Genomic DNA, 18,842 nt, shown 5'->3' with positions numbered 1-18,842 from the left:
ATGATTCCGTCTTCTTGTATCACACGTGTCTCGTCAAACTAACCGGGTTTTTTTTTTCCCGATGGGCCACCATATTTATGCACTGCTTGCACTAGTGCTGGTGCGCCCTGCTTCGGCAACCATCGTTAACTCAGCCGCACGGAGAATATCCCATGTAATATGCTTAATGTAGCCTTCGGTGGTTTCCTCTCACTCATTCTCCGGACTAGGTAAAGCTACCTTAAACGAGAGCCTATGTATGTGTATAGTCCAGATAGCGCAAGATTTCATAACCAACCCATCAATTTGAGAGGATCCTGATCGATCATCTTGTACATCCATTGCCAACGTACGGTCCAAGGCATTGAACTTTGAAGTAGACTTTGCGCTTGAGAAGCGGAAAGTAACCTGCAAAATAGCGTGGGAAGCGCCAGGGGCACTTGGTCTGCATTGCCACCAGAGTTCTTTTGAACAACCAGCACAGGAACAGTGAAGCGAGCTTGCCCTGGAGCCTCGAGCGCCAGGCGCTTCAGCAGCGCTGCCAAAGCCGGATGCTGCTGCTTCTTCCCACGACCCTGTCCATCAGCCATGCCCCGAATGGCCTGCAAATCGGACTGTCGCAGCGGCCGCACAACCAGAGACAACCCTTCCGCATCATAGCACCGACGGACCCCATCGAGCTCGGACTGCGTGTAATGCGCATGCACGTCGGGGTCTCGTTCTCCCTTGTCCGGGACTACGGCGGCGCGCACCCAGTACCGATTATCCCATAGTTTCCAGGGCGAGTAGATGTCCTCTGATTCCGGGCCGGGGAGGTCGAGGGTTAGTGAGAGGGCGCGGTTGCGCATGTATGGTTGGCGGGTGAGGAGCCATGTATTTTCATTGTCGATATGGTTGCTTTGATTGGAGGTAGAGGTGGACGTGGGTTGGAGGGGGTGGAACATGATGCCGCCCAGTGTGAAGGGGAGGCGGTTCGTTGGTTTTGACGACGAGAATGAGGAGGGGAATACTTCTGCGGTGAACTTCTCAAAGCTAGGTAGGGGGAAGTGGTTGTGCGGGTGTGGAGAGATGAGTTCTGTGATGCGGCGGAGGGTGAGAGATTGGATTTGGTTTTGGAAGTGAGGGGTGTGGGTGCGGGTGGGCAGTTGCGATTGCGGCTGCGTCTGCGAGCTGGGGAATCGGATGAGCATTGTCCCTGTGCTTGCGTTAAAGTCTAGAAGATGGCATTGCGATAGTAGGTTGTTGGAGTGGGCGATGGCGTCTTCGATCAGGGCGTGGCTTGATTTGATGAGGGAGAGGATGGAAGGGGCCTGTAGGGCGCGCGGGAGGAGTGGGGGTGAAGAGGGGGACAGGAGGCTGCGAATGGCGTTGCGCGGGGTGAGTGTTGGATCGAAGTTTGTCGGGTCTGAGACATAGGGGATGCGGTGTTGGTGGCAGGTTGCGAGGAGGGAGGCCTTGGGGAAAGCCAGGAGCGGCCGGCAGAGGAAGATACCGCCGGTGGCCATGGGGAAGCCTGGTTGCTTGTGTTCGTCCTTGTCGTCGACTTGCGGTGCTGTCGTGTCCACGACGAGAGTAGATGGTGCGCCTGCTCTGTCGTCGCGAGGGCGGAGGACCGTCGACGAGCCACTCTCCGAGACTCCGTAGAGACCATGACACTCTGGGATCCGGGCGATGGGCGGGATACCGGCCAGGCCGGCACCTCGGGCGCCGGAACATAGTCTCCAGAGGGTCGTCTCGACGTTGTCATCCTGGTGATGGCCCATGAGGAGGGCGCTGATGCGTCTGTCTCGGCAGGCTATGCCGAGGGCTTGGAAGCGCAGACGTCGGGCATGGGTCTCGAACGCGGAGACACTGCTGCCCTGTGGCCATTCAAGCTCGAGAATTTGTGCTTGTAGGCCTGAGTGGCTGTTAGCCCACCGCTTGTTGGCAGGATCGTCATCTGGCTTACCGATATCCCTCAGCCATGTAGCTACAGTTCGGGCTTCCCGGCTGCTCTCCTCTCGGGCTTTGTGGTCGACGACAAAGGCTGTGACGGTCAACCCGTCTACGAGGTTCTGTTCTTGTAGTTGTTTGCAGAGATAAGCAAGAGCCATAGAGTCTGCGCCGCCGCTGACGGCCAAGCCTGTCAAATAATTAGAATACAACTCGGCGGCCGTGATTGCTCAGCGCTGATGCGAACTGACATACCCAGGTTACGAGGGATGAGGCGATTGGCCTGTCGTCCGCCCCAGGAGAGACGCGACTCGCACCATGCTCGCTGGAAATGCTCCAGAAACTGGGAGGCTGTGATTTCTTTGTGAGAAAGTTGTCTGGAGAGACATGATGCAGCCATTTATCATTCTGGCTAAACTGAAGGGATGATGTGTGTTGTTGATGTTGCTGGAAAAGATAAGATGTCAGAAAGAGAAAGTAGTGGTGGTTCTTGGCGTCCGCGGACGAAATATATTTGGTCGCTTTGTGAGCGTCGAAGACCTTTACGCTTGAAACACATCAGGAATCACATCAATCCACTAGAATTTTTGTAATCGCTAATCTCATTAATCGAGTACATGGTGTTCTACACGTCTGGAGCAGGCCATACCCACAACAATCCCACAACAGCCCGCCCAGAAGAGGCCACGGCGGTAGCAAAGACGGATCCCAAACTCCGGATGTGCAATATGGACACAGAGAATAATATGACAGAGAAGGTTAAAGAGGGAAAAAAAAGACGGAGCACGGCTCTCGGCCTCAATGCCTCATAAGATTGCATCCTAAACGGCACAACCAGTCGTAGAGTTCACGAGTTTTGGATAGACACGGAAGCAGATCCTGACGCTGTCTGAGAATGGACACTGCTGGGTTGAGCGCTTTCTCCATCCCCGTTCGCCATGCCTGCTGTCTCCGACAGATGTGGCGTATTCGTTGCGTCGGCCGACTGACTGCCTTGATCGCCTTCTCTACCTGACCCGGGCATTGGTATCTCTTTCTTTCCGTTGGCTCTATAGTAGAGAACCATATCGCCGGATGATCGCCAGATGTGAGCGCGGATGGTTGCCAGAGTCATATTGGGTGGGATGAGCTGGTTCAAGTTAGCAATGCGGTACGAAGTCGCCTTGCATCGAAATGTACACACCATCTTCTGGCAGTAGAGCTCCAGATACTCTTCCGGCTTCAGTGCGCCTTCCTGCGGCTCTTCGGAGTATGAAGGGTCAATTCTTTCCGCCACGTAAGCGAGGATCTTCTTCGCACGCAGCATACGGTTCGCATTCAGCCGAGAATTGTTGACACCGTTACCGTTAGGAACCGACCTACAGAGGGTATATTGTTAGCAGAGCACAACAGAATCCCCGAAATTGTACATACAGATCTGGCTTGGATACGGGGGGCAGCAGGTCGTCATAAGGTTTCAGCATAAAGGCGATCTTGACGGGTTCCTTGACAGGCACTTGGTTCTACCAAGGGTTAGCCATGTTTCAAAATCCGAATCGCTGACGAAATCTCACCTTCAAGAGTAGTTCAGCCAGCCACATGGGTATCGACTTCTCAAGCCTGTCAATTTCCTGGCCGATGCTACCAACACTGCCTCTGTAGAGATCCGAGGCCACAGCGGTATCTCCCGATTCCTCCTGAATGAAAACGGCAGTACGAGGTGGGATATCTAGCATTGGGGTCTCGTTATCGGGACTTGGCGTGATGGCTGACACGAGCTCCTGTCCCGGATTCGCCGCGAGAAATTCATCATATTCATGACGAATTCTCTCGATGAAACCGCACAGATTGCTATCAAAAACTTTCTCTTCTTTGACTGCCGAGGGTTCTTCCGGTTCCTCTGCCTTCTCCTCCTGCACCTGAGGCTTGACCTCTGAGGACGTCCTACCCAACTTCTTGGGGAATTCCATGCGGAATTTCTTCCCAAATATCGATCCAGTTCTCTTCCTCTCTTCTTTATCAGGCTCGGCGGGCGATTGGGGCAGAGCGGTTGGAGTAGGATCTCCGGGTGTCGTCGCATCCAACGCATTTGAGCCTTGTTGTCTCGAAGACGAGAAATAATCGGATTTGTCTGACATGGAATTCCTCACTACGTCGGTATGAGGCGACGCCAGATGGTCCCCGACATCACCCGGCGAGGTGCCAAAGTGATTGTTGTGGGTGTTGAGCATGGAAGACGTCAAAGAACCTGGAGTGGTGGCAAGATGGATTCCAAAACCAGGCGTCGTAGGGCTTCCAAACGACTCATTTCCAGGGCGCATGGGCAGAGAAGATGGATCATAAGGGATCTGTATTCCTAGATTCTTTGCATTCGGTGATGGAATGTCCATCGGTGCGGTGACACTCGACATGGTCTGTCTGGCCAACTCTTCGGCCTTCGCAATGGCCGACGCACGGTACTGCTCATCTCGCTTGATCTCTTCGTCCACAAGGGGAGCAAAAAGCCAACGGAGAACCCATTTTCCAAGATTTACTGTTTAAGGTCAGCCAGATCAGACAAGAGAAAAGATAAATCGAATATTCGAGGGTCGAGGAAAGGAAAGTCACCCACTCCTTTGATCTTCCCGGATCTGTGAGTAATCATGGAGGTCGGCCTCGTCCGCGTAGACCTCGGCATCAAAGCAGCGATTGAGCTCCAGGATGACAGATAATCGACCTGTCCTAATGTCAATCGTGCACCAGTGAGCGATGCTCTCTGTAGTATTGATCTCCGATGCGACATCGTCCATATGGCGCTTGCCGAACGATTGTATTGGTTTGCACTGCAAGGGTCAGAAGAAGCCTGGTCGGGTGGATGGCGAGAGAATTACCTTCAGAAGATCCCAAAGAACAACCTCACCGGCGGAATCTTGCGTGAGTGTGCGCTTTCTGTCATTCAGCATGAAATGCTTAATCAAACCATGTTGGCCCTCTATCGTCTCTTCGGGTAAGGAAAATACTGGTAGATTGAGATCCAGATCATCGTCCAAGTCCGGATCGGGCGAGCGCTGCTGTCCATTCGTCGGCAAGCCCTCGGATGTACCTTCTGGTACTCGTGACTTGGGGAATGTCGATGTGCTTGTCAACAGTAGAATCGACTCATACGGTATCTTGGTCCGCCGACCTTTCTGGGTCAAGGACTCCTCAGGTTTGGCGGCGTCAGATCCTGCGGGGCCCCTTGACGAGGGATACTCAATCTCGGCAGTGGTATCAACATCGTACCAGCGGTTGATACTGGACTTGGGGGTGGCAGTCCAGATGTAGTCACCGGCAGCGACCACATTCACGACGCCGTCGTTTTCTTGCAACGCTGCGACACAAATGCCTTGATCCACATCCGAGCAGTGCCTTGTATCAGTCTTGGCAACCAAGCCAGAACGGTCGCTCGAATAGAAGACCGATAGCTGTGGATGGTTGGAGTAGAGGGACCAGACGCTGTCGTTGTGCATCGTCAGGGTGTGCATGCATCTTCCTGCTGTGAGAGACCAGATCTTGATCGTCTGATCTGAAGAGGCAGTCATGATCCTATCTCCGTCGCGAGTGATCAAGATGTCTCGAATGTTGTCTGTATGCCCCACGAATTTGGTGATCGGCTTTCCAGATTTGGGATCCCAGACTCTGACCACGCTCTCCGGGCCACCGCTGGCGAGGACCGAAGAGACCGCCCCCAGCGCATAAACAGAACCCTTGGCCGTGCTCTCGCCTCCGCAAGCGTCGATGCTGAGAACCTCACCGCCACCATTCAGATCCCACAGATAAAGCTTATGATCGAGACCTCCCGAGGCAACCCAACTTGAGTGACCTCCGGGCGTCGCAAGGGCCTTGACGTAATCTGCATGTTTGCCGATCGGTGATGGCAGCTCAGTAGATTCCGAGTGTGGTCGCCAAAGTCTCACGGTGGTATCCGATGAAGCCGAAACGAGGGCCGAATTATTCTGCGTTAAGACGATGTCGTTGATCCAATGGCTGTGGGCCTGCACTTGATGTCTGAAGGTAGTCGGCCCTGACTTTTGGGCGCCTAGAGCTGGAGAAGCTTTGGATGCGGAGAGAGGGAGATTGAGATCCCATGAGCAGATCACTCCATCGCGGCCAGCGGAATACCTTGGGAGGACAGCAGTCAGCTACTGCAGCGTGCAACGGCAGGGACTTTCGCATAAATTATCATAGGCACTAGATAGGGACATGCTCACAGGATAGAATTGTCTTCATCAACGGTCAAGCTATTTACGCCGAGTCGGTGACCACCCGGCGCATCAGGCAGAGGGAGCACTAAACAGCCGCAGTTAGATAAGCCGTGGGGGCCGCAATGCGACAGGTCAGAGGGTAGACAGATAAGTCGAGGAAAAGAACATACCATAAGTGACCCTCTGATGACTTGGTTTCCGTGCCATGCAGCAGGGAGACAGACCAATGCACTAGAAGGATGATGGAAGGCAAGGACAAATGCTGCGGAGACGGGGAGACGATGCGGATTGCGGAGTGGTTGGTTAGTGGTGATCCGCCGGACAGCTCGGGGGGACGATCACACAAGGAGTGCAGAGAATGTGGGGTACTAAGGGTGATGCATCTAAGGGCATAGATGATGGTATTAACAGATGACAGAGAAAGAGTGAAGATGAGATTAATGGATAAACTAGCACAATTCAAAGACCGTAAGAGAGAGGTAGGAGGTAGGAGTAGGAGAAGAAGAGGAGTAAACTAAGACTGGAGGGAAATGAGGAGAGGAGAGGAGAAGGCGGGATAACAAAGAAAGTGTTCTATAACTGGTTGTTAATATGTCTGTGTGTATGTTTCCTAGCCAGTAAGCCAGAATGCTAAGTCTCCATAGTCTGCTAGATAATAGCCTGATTTCCACAATGTCTCTCAACACACCAGCAACAGATAGATCTGTCGCGTAGACTATGCACCAGCGTTGCTGTTTCACCATATGTTCGAGTCTATTCCTTCCCAGCTGACGTTTCACTCTCGAGTCCTGTGCAGTGTAACACTGTTCAACAGTCAACTGGCTAGATGGCATTCATCAAACAACTGTCATGATGACTGGAGAGAGCACAGAGAACAGTCTCCAACTTGGTATCCACCCTGATATCATCTTGATGGCGCTGTGTAACCCCAAGGTATTAAATTGTATCTATAAACAACAAACACCTACGAACGCATCTCGTTCTACCTATCCATCTATACATGTACCTCAGATAACATGGACATCCCCATCACCTCCATCAAACCAATCTACCACCCATCTCCCACCACCCCCACCTCCAAATCCAAATCCAAATCCATCCAAACAACCATCCAATCCCTCCATCTCCAAGCTCATCCAGAAGGAGGCTACTACACTGAAACCGACCGACACCCGCTCCGCATCCCCTATCCACACAGCAAAGACCAAAGCACCACCGACACCGACACTGACAGCAACACCCGCTCCCTCTCCTCAACAATCTACTACTATCTCACCCCCGACTCCCCAACCTGCTTCTTCCACCTGAACCGCAGCCGCACGATTCACAGTCTTCACCGCGGCCGAGCGCGGTACGTCATTATCCACGCGGATTGGGTAGCGGATGATGGCACCGCGCCTGTTACGTCGTTTGTGGTCGGTCCGGATCTAGACAAGGGGGAGAGGATGCAGTGGGTTGTGGAGGGGGGCAAGTATAAAGCTTGTTATCTGTTGCCGGATGACCCCTCGGAGACCGGGGCTGGGGAGAGCGAGGGGTTGTTGATTACGGAGGTAAGTAAACTAACTGTCGATACTAGGTAAAGAGAGCGATTGACATGCCAGACTGTTGTCCCTGGGTTTGAATTCGAGGATCACGAGTTTCTGAGTCCCCAGACCATGGAGAGGCTGCTACCGGAGGAGCAATACCGGGCGCTGAGCTGGATGTTGAAGAAGGATGGATGATTGACTGCAATGCGCCGTCTACTGTACATACATTGCCATATACACTTCGGCAGATATAGATATACAATCTATTGCGATTCCCGCTTCCGCTCAAGGGTATTCCACGCCCACTGGTAACTCCCCAGAAACACCGCGCCCCCGATCCCAATCCAGGCCACTCGCGGCCCAATCCCGCGCCAGAACGCCCCGAATCCTTCCGCAGAGATCTCCTGCACAACATCGCGGATGCGCACGCGGGCGCCCCCCTCGCCGCGCCGCGCCAGCATCACCCGCGTCTTAATAACATCCAGCGGCGTCGTCAACCCCGCCGCAATGGACCCCGCAACACTGCCAAACATCGCGCTCGTCGACGCAGGAACCTGGCTCAACGCGCCCGACTCCGGCGACGACGGCACCAGCACGCGCTTGGCATACGCCTCCTTCATCGACTCCCACATGGTAAACTGCAGCACCGTGAAGGGGATCTCACGCGCAATCGTGATCCCCGCCCCGCGGTACAGCTCCCGCAGGACCTGCCCGTACCCGCGCTTCGCATTCCCCGTCGGGTCCGGGTGCCGCAGCGCCAGGATGTCCTTGAGCGCGAGCAGACTCGATCCCCCGAAGAGACCGGCCTGTGCGCGCTGCTTGACCACCTCCGTCGGCACCCGCACGGCGCATGCGGCAATCTCGCCCATCGAGGAGGCGAGCGAGTGTGTGAGGACGATGTGGGAGCGCGAGGGGGCCGCGTCGGAGCCAGAGGGAGGGAGGAGAGAGCGTTTGACGCCGTCGTAGACGATGAAGAAGGACGCGGCGGAAGGGGCGGAGCCGAACAGCACGGACGGGAGACCCGCATAGATGCCGCGGATGGTTTGTCTTAGTGACAGGGTGGGCGCTGGTGTGCTCGGAGCATGGTGTCTAGCTTTTTGTAGACGAGTTTTGATTGTGTCGAGGGGATATAATGAGCAATCGACTGTGAGGCCGGCCACTGCTCCGGACTAGAGGCGCAGGAAAGGGAAGAGGTTAGCACTGTGCCACCGGAGGAGAAGAGTTGACAGATAACATTAAGGAGACATGGATAGAAAAGGAACTAATCTTACAATCAGGGATCTCGTCCATAGGGAGACCAATGGCTCTGCTTCTGATTGCTGGGCCATGGTAGAAAGGAAGTTGGAGGTTGCAGTTCTGAGTCACGTTCTACCTCAACATGTCGGACCAAAGAGGCGTTTGTGCTGTGTAATTACCTAACCAATCTATTGAAGGTTATTGCAGGATGATAATTGGGGGTAATAACCGAAAATGAGCTTTGAAAAGGGTGTAAAGCTGCAGGAAGCAGAGACTGAGATTGTCCGTGTCGAAATGAAGCTCCAGATTTCGACCATCTCCGATAATCGCCCACTGTGGGAGTCGGCATAAAGTCCGCTATCTCCGCCAACTACGTCAACAGCCCATCTGGAAGATCATCATCACAAACCATTCACTTGAAGAGCTCATGAACAGCCTTCATATTCGGTATTTCTTGATTTATAATATCTACTTAACCACTTTGTCTCTGGGAATGCACAATTAGACACTGGTAATATAAACAGAATGACAGGATTCCTGGCAAAAACCAGACACACTCTAACAGCCCCTTCACAACCTCATTTTGACGACAACAAGCAAAGAGAATAATGGAAAATAGACTCTAACGAATAAACATCTATTGCACGAGACGGGTGTTGCTCAACAGTCCACCCAGGAAGAAGAAACCACAACGCCTGGTAAACGTAACCACTAAGCCCTCTTTCCAACGCTGAGATCAACAATACAATGATACATAGAACGGATGAGGCTGGTGAGGGGGTGAGAAGTGCGATAAGCTCCGTGGCACAGTCACGTATTCAGAGAAGAAGGACGGCGGCAAGGGCAGACACAGGATGTATTAGCTCCACCCAACACCATAGCGAAGTGAAGGCATAGAATTCAGATGGGAGGCCCTTGGCTATTGTAATGGCGGGTTAAGTGAATAAAAGGAGGAAAGATGGATGGTGGTAGAGACAGGTCGTATCCAAAATTCGGGAGCAATCATTTCACCTGTAAGACCAGAAACATTTTCTAGGGACAAGCGAGACGGAAGGCCTATTTGGCCTTGTTGTTGGGCTTGTTGCTGGCTTTGCTCTGGACCGGCTGCGATGCCGAAGGGGGTTCCAGGACATGGGTATGGTTGCAAGCTTTGATAACCTCGCCCGTTACCTCCTGCCGGCAAGCTTGGATGTTTCGAACCCACTCATCGGTCAAAACATCTTCCAGGGTGGCCCGCTCCTTCACGTTCACCTTGAGCATGCGGCCGATGATATATCGGCTTTCGCGCGGCAGGATACGCAGGAGCCTCCAAGGACCCTTGATGACCTCCTGACGTTGACTCGATGACTGCGCTGAAGCTGGGAGAGGCGGCGCTTCCTTGCTCGTTGTTCGAGTCGGTTTGCTGAGGTTGCCGCTGATCTTATCTTTAGGACTCTCAGGAGGGCGATTCTCGTCACTCGTCGTGGAGGTGGTTGGGGCTTGTTTCTTTTCCGAGTCCGAATGTGCCGAAGTCTCACCTGATCCGTTCTTCTCCTCTGCAGGCTGCGCCGGTTTGCCCTCGTTGTCAATAGACGCCAGGTCTGGAGCTGATTTAATGGCGCGGTGACGCTTCGGATCAGCATCCGGGACGGGGGTTCCTGGCGTTGGTGTTGAGACAAAGAGCCTATAGGAGTTGTCGCTGACGCGGGGTTGTTTCCACGGAAATCGGCGCAGTGTCATGCAGCAGAAGATAATAGCCAATGACCATATATCGGTGGGACGCGGGTCATACTTCTTTTCGTCGTACACCTCTGGTGCCAAGTAGGGGTCGGATCCAACAATACCTGTAGCACAAAACAAGTTAGCTAGGCTGGTCCAAGTCAGAGATCCGCGTTGGAACAACTCACCAGAAGCAGGAACAATGTCATTCTCAAAGGGATATCGGAAGACAACCGCACTGCCGAAATCGATAAGTTTCATGATGCCGTGCTCATTGACCACCACGTTATCCAACTTCAAATCCCGATGCGCCAGTCCCATGCCGTGCAGGTAGGCCACACCACTGAGGATTTGCTTGAAACAGCATGCGATTTCGTCCTTGGACATTTTCCCGGTCATGACGATCGCAAACAAGTCATAGGGCGCGTATTCCATAACCTCGTACCAGTGATCTCCCTCCTGAATGATATCGAGTGTCTCGATGATGTTGCCGTGGTGCAGTGTTGACCCAATACAAAACTCGGCTGTCACCTTCTTGGAATATTCCTTCATCGTCTCCCAGGAATGACGGTCTCGGAATTGTTTCACGGCGAAAGTCACTCCATCACTGTTGCGCTTCAATAACCGAACAGAACCGCCGGCTCCAGAGCCCAGAACCTTTCCGAGCTTTCCGTATTTGGTGTTGAGCCCGTGGTCATCGGCGAAAGGAACGGTTTCTGAGGGCGTGCTCTTTCCAGAAGAGCGGCTCGACCGCTTCGGGATAGAAGAGGGAGAATCGCCTCGCTTATGTTTGTGGTGACCCATCTTGAAGAATCGCTTGAGCTCCGCCATGTGGCCATGATGATGTTTGCTTTCACCACTGTCGCTCTGTCGCAGATCTTTCCTGCTGCCGAAGATACCGCTCCGCTTGTCGCTAGATTTCAAGTCGCCAGCACTGGAGGAGCGGGGAGTTCCGGGACGACCGAAAGCCGCTGTGGTGTGGCTTCGGCGTTTGGAGTCACGGCCTCCAAAGATGAATCTTTGATCGATTTGGGCAAGGTTCTTAGCCTGAGGCGGTCGCTTGCTGCGGGCATACGGGTCGTTCGGCTCTCCCACAGGTGTAATGGCGCCCGGCGGGGTATAGTCTCGTGGTGTCATTGGCGGGCTCTCCTCCTGCGAGCTTGGTTCAGCCCCGGGACCGAGAAAGAATTGCGCCCGATGCTTGGGCCCGTTCAAGGGATGAGATGACGTTTTCGAAACATCGATCTGCTTGGACAGTTGGTCGGTGGAAGACGGCCGAGACGAGGGCGCGCTCTGCGGTACCCCTTTTTTCTCAGCCACTACTGGAGGCGACGTTTGTGGAGTCATGGCAGCAGCAGCGGTTCTATTCATGGCATTGGTGTTAGGAGGAACGCCTTGATGTGTGGCTTCACGCGAATTAGTAGCTGCAGGTGTAAGAGGAGGCGACTGCATCGGAGAAGCACGGGGAGACGGCAACGAGGAGCCATTAGGTTCCCGGGCGCTGCGATCGCTTGACTCTCGAGATGCGACCTGTGAAGCGACGTAGTGTTAGTCTATATCCACTGCTAGCCTTTGTAGAGCGATACTATAATATCGCGAAAGCCAACATTGACCGATCGCATGCCACATACCCTTGACGAAGGAAGAGAAACGGGATCGTAAGAAAAGTTTCGCAACCGAGTCTCCTGCAACTGAGAGCTTTGGAGGCTCTCTGCTAGTCTTTGTAAATCATCGTTCTCCTTTGGTGGCACCGCGGGTTCTTGTTCGGGTGATTGAGGAGCGTTTGAAGAGTCGGGAGGCTCGATTTCTTCGGTGATGGTGGAAAATCGAACCTGACCCGGTTGTGCCTTGGCCATATGTTCACTGTTGGACGAACCCGTGGCCTGGCCAGTTGCCATCGGGGTGTGCTCCTGACCTGACTGAGATGCTAATATTGAAGTTGACTGCGTTAGAGAATGAGGTGCAGGCGAGAAGGTAGAGCATTGCTTACCGGGACCCATGTTTTTGGTTGTACCGGCAAACTCGGTCGCTCCAGACGTCATACGGACTCGTCAAAACCACGCTGTGGAACGCATGCCCCTCCGCAGTCGCGAACCTGTTGGTTTAAACTTTGAAATGACAAATCCTTGTCGTTCAGATCGTAATTCCTGCTGCGACTGTAGACTGTACCTGCGGGGTCAACCTGCACAGGACGTAGAGGGCTAGATAACGTGGGAATTGTAAGGAGTGAGCGCGGGGAGGTAAACCTCGTATGGAAGACGGAGCAAAACTTTTGGCGAAGACCAATTGTTACTCAACCGTCCAGTTGGGGCCTAATGGGATGGAGTTCAATTATTAATCGCCACTGCTCTGAATTTAAAGAAAGATGATAAAGAATCGAACAAGTCTGGGAAGAAAGGTGACGATGAGACTGAAAGTAGTAGGACTGGGTAGAAGATAAGACGACGAAGGATTAAGATAGGCAGATCCACAAGTCGTAGTTGCTGGGTAGAATAGAGATGTCTACCTTGGATGAATAAACACTGAAATGGAGAATGGGGAATGGAGAATGAAGAGAGGGAGAAGAGTAAGTAAGAACAGTGGATAGAGGAGTTTTGGAGCCACTTTCAAGAGTCCGTCGATTCTGGGCTTGGACGGCGGCGGCAATAGCGGCGACGGAACGACAGGAAAGGTGGGCTGGACTCTGCGCCTGGACATTACTACGACTATGTTTGGTTGTACTCCAAATTATTCTTACTATAAGGAGACAAGACATCAACGATTATTTTAATGAAGACTAATATGCTAGTTAGCTGTCATATATCTACATGGTGACCTGGGACTCGGCGAAGAAAATATATCATCATATTTCAGCTTTGTTTTATTTCAGCTTTGTTTGGCCCAAGCACCGGAAGACAGTACGCTCATATGCGGATATCCTCCTTCCTTCAGATATTACTGTCATAGCTGGTAGAGCGAATAGTTGAACGATCTTTTCCTCGTGCTAAGTACAGGTCTTTCAACGAAGAGAATCGTTACTAATGTAAAATAACTCGGAATATTGCGGAGAAAGTATGCTCAACCTACCGTATGGAGTAGGAAGTCTGTTCAACTTGTATGACGCAGCGGATACTCATCTCTACTCTATGCACCTGGCACCTTTCAAGATAATAAATACTCCGTGGAGACACCAAGGCCAACATGTTCGAGGTCAGCTGCCCCCATCTGCAGTCGGGTCCAAGAACCCCAAGGACAAGAACCAGTCCGTTCATCAGCTGGGGAATTCTGACGGATGCCGTCTATCCGTGCAGGCTGCAGCCAACCACCCAGGCCAACGATTGGAAGCCGACTGCCATATTGTCAGAGGACGAGATCGGTCCAATCCCGCATTGGCGGAGACCGGGATGGCGGTTTTCTACCCCGCTAGATTTTTCTGGATTGTGTTGGCGCTGAATCAATGATTCATATTAGATAAGGATCGTGCATGCAGCGGCTAATTCGAAGGAAGACAGGCAAAGGCAAGGTACAGGTACCTCTGACGAGGTACCTACCTACCTGGTTCGGACGGTAATCTCCCTGCCAACTGCGTGCTGATCTCATGTCGTTAGTTATAATGTCAGCTTGAGTATCTCATCCAGATAATCATCTCTCTCGTTTCTTTCCACGTCCCATTTAGAGATTCTCTCCAGACTACGACTTGTATACTAGAGTGCCCAAGGTAGGTTACGTACAATAACCTGCATGATTAGATATACCCCAGCAATCCATTTGCAGCTCCAACATGGTAACCACAGATATGGTGGGGTAAGTGACATGGGCAGCAAGACTAGTCCCGATTGGGATGCCCAGAATATTGCTATGACATTACCGAATCCGGTTAGCATGGAGATCACCAATGATGATACTAAAGAGGTAGTAATTCGCTCCGTGGTGGATACATTATTATTGTTCTAGCTTTCACCTTCGAGACTGCTATCCTTGGGGAGTCGTCTGCCAAGAGTGGAGGGCTGGAAAGTATGACTCGAATGAACTGGTGCTATTGAAAAAGGTTGAACTCATGTTTCTTGGGAGAAGAGCATTGACTATTGAAAAGTGTCTCGATGCAGCCCAATATACATGGGGCCAATTCGTCACCAATTGTCTGGAAATTCCAGAACAACGGGGGTATGAGGGGGTAAAGAATGCTGGGGTAGGGACACTTCCGGTTTGGGAGGATGACTTGAAGTTGCACTCACCGACTTCGGAAATTCGATAGTTGACAACAGAGTTACTTCCCACTAGATCTGCTGGTGGCATCGTCCATCATGTCTTCCCACTCGAAATCTGCCAAGACAACAATACCTGGGGGGGTTGCGTGGATTTGCATAGTTTCATTCTCGCCAAGCGAATTCAGGGAGAACGATGTGCAACCCTTGGGACACTATTGATGAATTACGTCTATGATCTGCTGGCTAGATACCTAGGCAAATAACTACGAGTCTCATCTGGTCGGCAACACCTGACTAGCAGTTGTCCTTGAGCATTCCCGTCGATTTCTTGCACAACTGTCTCCTGCTACTGCCACTTGGAGCTGGTGATCTTCACCCAAGCATGGGGGAATGCTATGAACTACCTCATCAGAACGCGATGGTCCAGAGGAAATCTCCTTCTCACACACCGCTTATAAGCTTGTCAGAATATCGAATCCCCCCAGGCAAAGGCAGAGCAACGTAACCTTACGAGGGAAGACGCTGTCAATGTGACCTTGGTCATTTCTTTCTCAGCAACCGGTCTTCAAGTTCCCCAACCTCAATTTATTCAGTGCGTGCAAATGCTGTGGGTATTTGACTACGCTCTATATCGCATGCAAGTCCTATAATGTACACATTGTAAAAGCCCAACCCAAACAACGCCGGTGTCGTAATCCAAAACAGCATGGCTGCAGTCGCACGAATCGCAAAAGTATACAATTGAGATGAACAGTCCTCCCTTCTCGGTGCTTATTCAAGGCACAACCTGGATACCAATCGACTTTGCCTGCGCCATAATACTCTTGCACAGTCCCTGCAAACTCAGCCCCGATAATCTCGTCTCGGACTGCTTGATCTTGGCGATTTCGTACACATGCTTCAAGGACACTTTGCCGACGGTCTCATGGCCAGGTTTCATGGCTCCGCGAATTCGGTTCTTGCGGGGCTCCACGTTCGCAGCCTGCAGGAGGAGATATGTCGTCGTTGGGGTTCGAAGGTCGAAGGTGAAGGATCGGTCAGGACGAACGGTGACTCGTGCGGGAATGGGGACTCCGGTGTTGATGTGCGCAGTCCTGGCATTGAACTCCTATACGGGCGCGTAGCGGTTTAGTAAGACGATCAAGTTCAAGCTATCCATCCAGATCCGCCTTAAAGCCGAAGAAGGACGTGAAGAGAGGAACGTACCTTGCAGAAATCCATACTCTTGACACCCTTGCTACCCAGGGCTGGACCGACTGGGGGACTGGGACTGGCCTGTCCAGCTCCGACAATGAGCTTGACAATCTGATCTTTAGCCAGTGCCTTCTTCGCCATGGTGAGATGTGCCCGCAAAGAGACGAAAGTACAGTATGTCTGTATACAAAAATGAAGTGATCCGCCAACTATTTGCAGCCGAGTTTTGTTCGGATTCGGATAAGTCCCAGGACCGGAGTTTCTTACCGCTCTGGGTCACCTTCCGACCGGCCGTAAAAAAGAGCATTCTTGGACTGCTCAGATGGCTAAACTTGATCAAGGTGGGACGCCATTGGGATGATGTCGTTGAAATATCCTGATCGTAGGGGGGTTCCTACCTTAGCAAATTGTCATCATAGTCTATAGTGCTTCGTAGTTAAATCACCAGGAGCATCAATATCACCGCTGCAATCTCTCAGAAGCCAATACAGCTGCTGTACTTAAGCCGATCGACGCCATTAGTGCCCCGCGCGCTACTATTGATTTCCCTTTCCCTTCATCCCTCCCTCACACCTAACGTACAATCATCATCTCTATCTGCCCATCATGAACTGGCTCAAGTCTACGTATGATATTTCTCCGGTCTCGTCTCGTTTTTGATGTATAATATCGACCGTACTGATTGACTATGCTATATGTAGCCTTGCAAGTGTTGCGGGCACTCAGGAGCCCATCTATGGCCCCGAGGCCATTCAGTCTGTTGCCCAACAAGCTCAGCAGACCCCTTATACCGAGTTGACCAAGGACGACCTGCGGTGGCGCGCCTATCAATATACCAATGTTGAGACCGAGACCTTTTATGTGATGGCCGACAATGGCACTCTCGTCATGGTGCAGGTCATCTACAGCAACATCGCGTGAGTGGATCTGTTCCAGTCGTTGCAATTCTTCAGGCCTCGTTTTACACCTGTCGACACTGCAATGGAACCTTGTGTATCGTGGCTGCTCAGGACCTGACACTTGTGCAGAGGAATTCACACTACTGCGCAATTCAACTCAAAGATCTTTAACCTCAAAGGCGATCAACCCCACATCTGGCACTCCGATCCCCTATACAACTTCATGTTCGATGAGAACATGCTCTCCTTCGGAGCCGACAATCTCGCCTTAACGCTGAACGAGGAGGGAACTGCGTACACCATCAAGTCCGCCGTCAACGAGGACAGCCTGGTGAATCTGACGTTCACCCGCGCCGCCCCCGGTTTTGTCGTAGGAAAGGACGGCACATCTTACTTCGGGACCGATCCCGCGAACCCCTGGGGCTCCATGATGCATGCCTTCTGGCCTCGGTGCCGTGTTGAGGGTACAATCACAACAAAGGAGAAGACCTATGACCTCACCGGTCGGGGAATGTTCATTCATGCCATCCAGGGCATGAAGCCCCATCACGCTGGTGAGTTCCCCCATTTTGTGGTATAAATGTAAATGAGAATACTGAGCCGGTAATAGCTGCACGATGGAACTTTGTCAACTTCCAGACCCCATCATACTCTGCCGTCATGATGGAATACACAACACCCCCCTCGTACGGCTCGACGGTCGTCAATGTCGGTGGCATCGTCAAGGATGACGAGATTATCTACGCCGGTGCAACGAACTCGGCTACCCACACCGCGTCGGCCCATGACGCCGACAGCGACTGGCCTGCTCCAACTTCCATCAAGTGGGTCTGGGAGGGCAAGTCGAAGGACGACAAGGACGTCCACGCAGAGCTCGAGGGGCCCCTCGGTGATCGGCTGGACCGCGTCGATGTCATGGCTGAAGTACCAGGCTTCGTCAAGACCATTGCGGGGAGTGTCGCTGGGACACGGCCGTACATATTCCAGGTGAGTTTTCCTGCAACTGGCATGCGGTTTGTCAAGCTAACAATTGGCCAGTATTCTCCCCAGGAGAAACTGTCTCTAAAGCTCAAGATCGGCGACGAGGAGCTCTCAGAGGAGGGTTCCATGTTCTCTGAGGCTACGTTCATCTCGTGAATGACTCTACGTACATATAGCACACCTGACAGGAACTTGTCTGTGGCGTTTTGAGTATTATTTTGCCCATTCTCGTTGATACTCATAAATCACGCACCCTGCGTGACCCTAATTACTCATATAAAGAATTTTTTTAATGCTATTCATACTTGTCAAACCTCAATGCTATTTTCCCGGTTCTGCTCAACATCTAGGGGTCACATCAGTGCCGGTTTCATGTTTGTGCTATTCAATGTAAGTGATTCACCCCATTCAACAACATCTCCAGTAGCACAACACAATAGACAATAAGCTAACACAACTCGTAGTATTTATACCTTAAGATTTCCTCGACTGCTAACCGAGAAGTGTCTTCCAACATTCTCACGCAATCTTTTCATAGCATCTCTTTGGACTTTCGCACCAGACAACCATACATCCGCAACTCCAATCAATTACTGTCATCATGACGTCGCCCACTTAGCCGCCAACCCCAATACTCGAGGCCTCCTTCTAAAAGGCCACCGGCGTCGGTAAGTCGCCTATCTACTGCTGCGCTTTATGACCTCGACAACCGGGACTTGACCAGCATCCCATCCACATACCCCTTATACTCACCATTATGAACTCACAGTTTCCTCCGTGACAATATCATGGGCATCAGTAAGTCTCCATCGAGCCAAATCCGAACCTCCGACCACTAACCACAAATCTCTGGTTTGGCTCATTAGCCAAACCCGCTATCCGGTAAGCTACTCGCCCGGGAACATACAAGAAATCTCCCTCTGAACCGCAATCGGAGCCATAGCCGTCTCGCCCGCCGTGGAGGCGTAGTCCGCATAAAAACGGATATTTATGCTGAGATACGCTCCG

General features: G+C 52.1%; 6 protein-coding genes across 6 annotated transcripts; 2 read left to right on the top strand and 4 right to left on the bottom strand.

The window, feature by feature from the left end:
* Positions 1-266: 266 nt before the first annotated feature.
* On the bottom strand, positions 267-6,320 carry ALT_6992 (UBP9-binding protein bun107; the record flags this gene model as incomplete). Its single annotated transcript, XM_033558328.2, has 11 exons — positions 267-581; positions 651-2,101; positions 2,163-2,458; positions 2,796-3,040; positions 3,095-3,269; positions 3,325-3,413; positions 3,465-4,423; positions 4,502-4,712; positions 4,761-6,030; positions 6,120-6,198; positions 6,284-6,320. 11 exons carry the CDS (start codon positions 6,318-6,320, stop codon positions 267-269), a joined length of 5,127 nt encoding a protein of 1,708 aa, XP_033414219.2.
* Positions 6,321-7,129: 809 nt separating this feature from the next.
* Positions 7,130-7,834, top strand: ALT_6991 (cupin domain-containing protein; the record flags this gene model as incomplete). Its single annotated transcript, XM_033558327.1, has 2 exons — positions 7,130-7,663; positions 7,715-7,834. 2 exons carry the CDS (start codon positions 7,130-7,132, stop codon positions 7,832-7,834), a joined length of 654 nt encoding a protein of 217 aa, XP_033414218.1.
* A 68-nt stretch (positions 7,835-7,902) lies between these two features.
* Positions 7,903-8,967, bottom strand: ALT_6990 (putative mitochondrial carrier protein (Pet8); the record flags this gene model as incomplete). Its single annotated transcript, XM_033558326.2, has 2 exons — positions 7,903-8,808; positions 8,911-8,967. The coding sequence occupies 2 exons, from the start codon at positions 8,965-8,967 to the stop codon at positions 7,903-7,905; spliced, it is 963 nt and encodes a 320-aa protein (XP_033414217.1).
* A 964-nt stretch (positions 8,968-9,931) lies between these two features.
* On the bottom strand, positions 9,932-12,615 carry ALT_6989 (serine/threonine-protein kinase oca2; the record flags this gene model as incomplete). Its single annotated transcript, XM_033558325.2, has 4 exons — positions 9,932-10,698; positions 10,762-12,103; positions 12,205-12,500; positions 12,564-12,615. The coding sequence occupies 4 exons, from the start codon at positions 12,613-12,615 to the stop codon at positions 9,932-9,934; spliced, it is 2,457 nt and encodes an 818-aa protein (XP_033414216.2).
* Positions 12,616-15,535: 2,920 nt separating this feature from the next.
* Positions 15,536-16,095, bottom strand: ALT_6988 (mitochondrial 54S ribosomal protein uL11m; the record flags this gene model as incomplete). Its single annotated transcript, XM_033558324.1, has 2 exons — positions 15,536-15,868; positions 15,967-16,095. The coding sequence occupies 2 exons, from the start codon at positions 16,093-16,095 to the stop codon at positions 15,536-15,538; spliced, it is 462 nt and encodes a 153-aa protein (XP_033414215.1).
* A 465-nt stretch (positions 16,096-16,560) lies between these two features.
* On the top strand, positions 16,561-17,990 carry ALT_6987 (survival factor 1 family protein; the record flags this gene model as incomplete). The annotated part of the gene is made up of 5 exons (XM_033558323.1): positions 16,561-16,580; positions 16,656-16,871; positions 16,983-17,407; positions 17,464-17,840; positions 17,892-17,990. The coding sequence occupies 5 exons, from the start codon at positions 16,561-16,563 to the stop codon at positions 17,988-17,990; spliced, it is 1,137 nt and encodes a 378-aa protein (XP_033414214.1).
* Between the last annotated feature and the right edge of the window lie 852 nt (positions 17,991-18,842).

The sequence above is a fragment of the Aspergillus lentulus genome (assembly GCF_001445615.1).
Source record: "Aspergillus lentulus DNA, contig: Alt12, strain: IFM 54703, whole genome shotgun sequence".
Classification (NCBI taxonomy): Eukaryota; Fungi; Ascomycota; class Eurotiomycetes; order Eurotiales; family Aspergillaceae; genus Aspergillus; species Aspergillus lentulus.
Note: the sequence above shows the minus strand (reverse complement) of the source record. Positions and strands in the feature narration are given on the sequence as shown.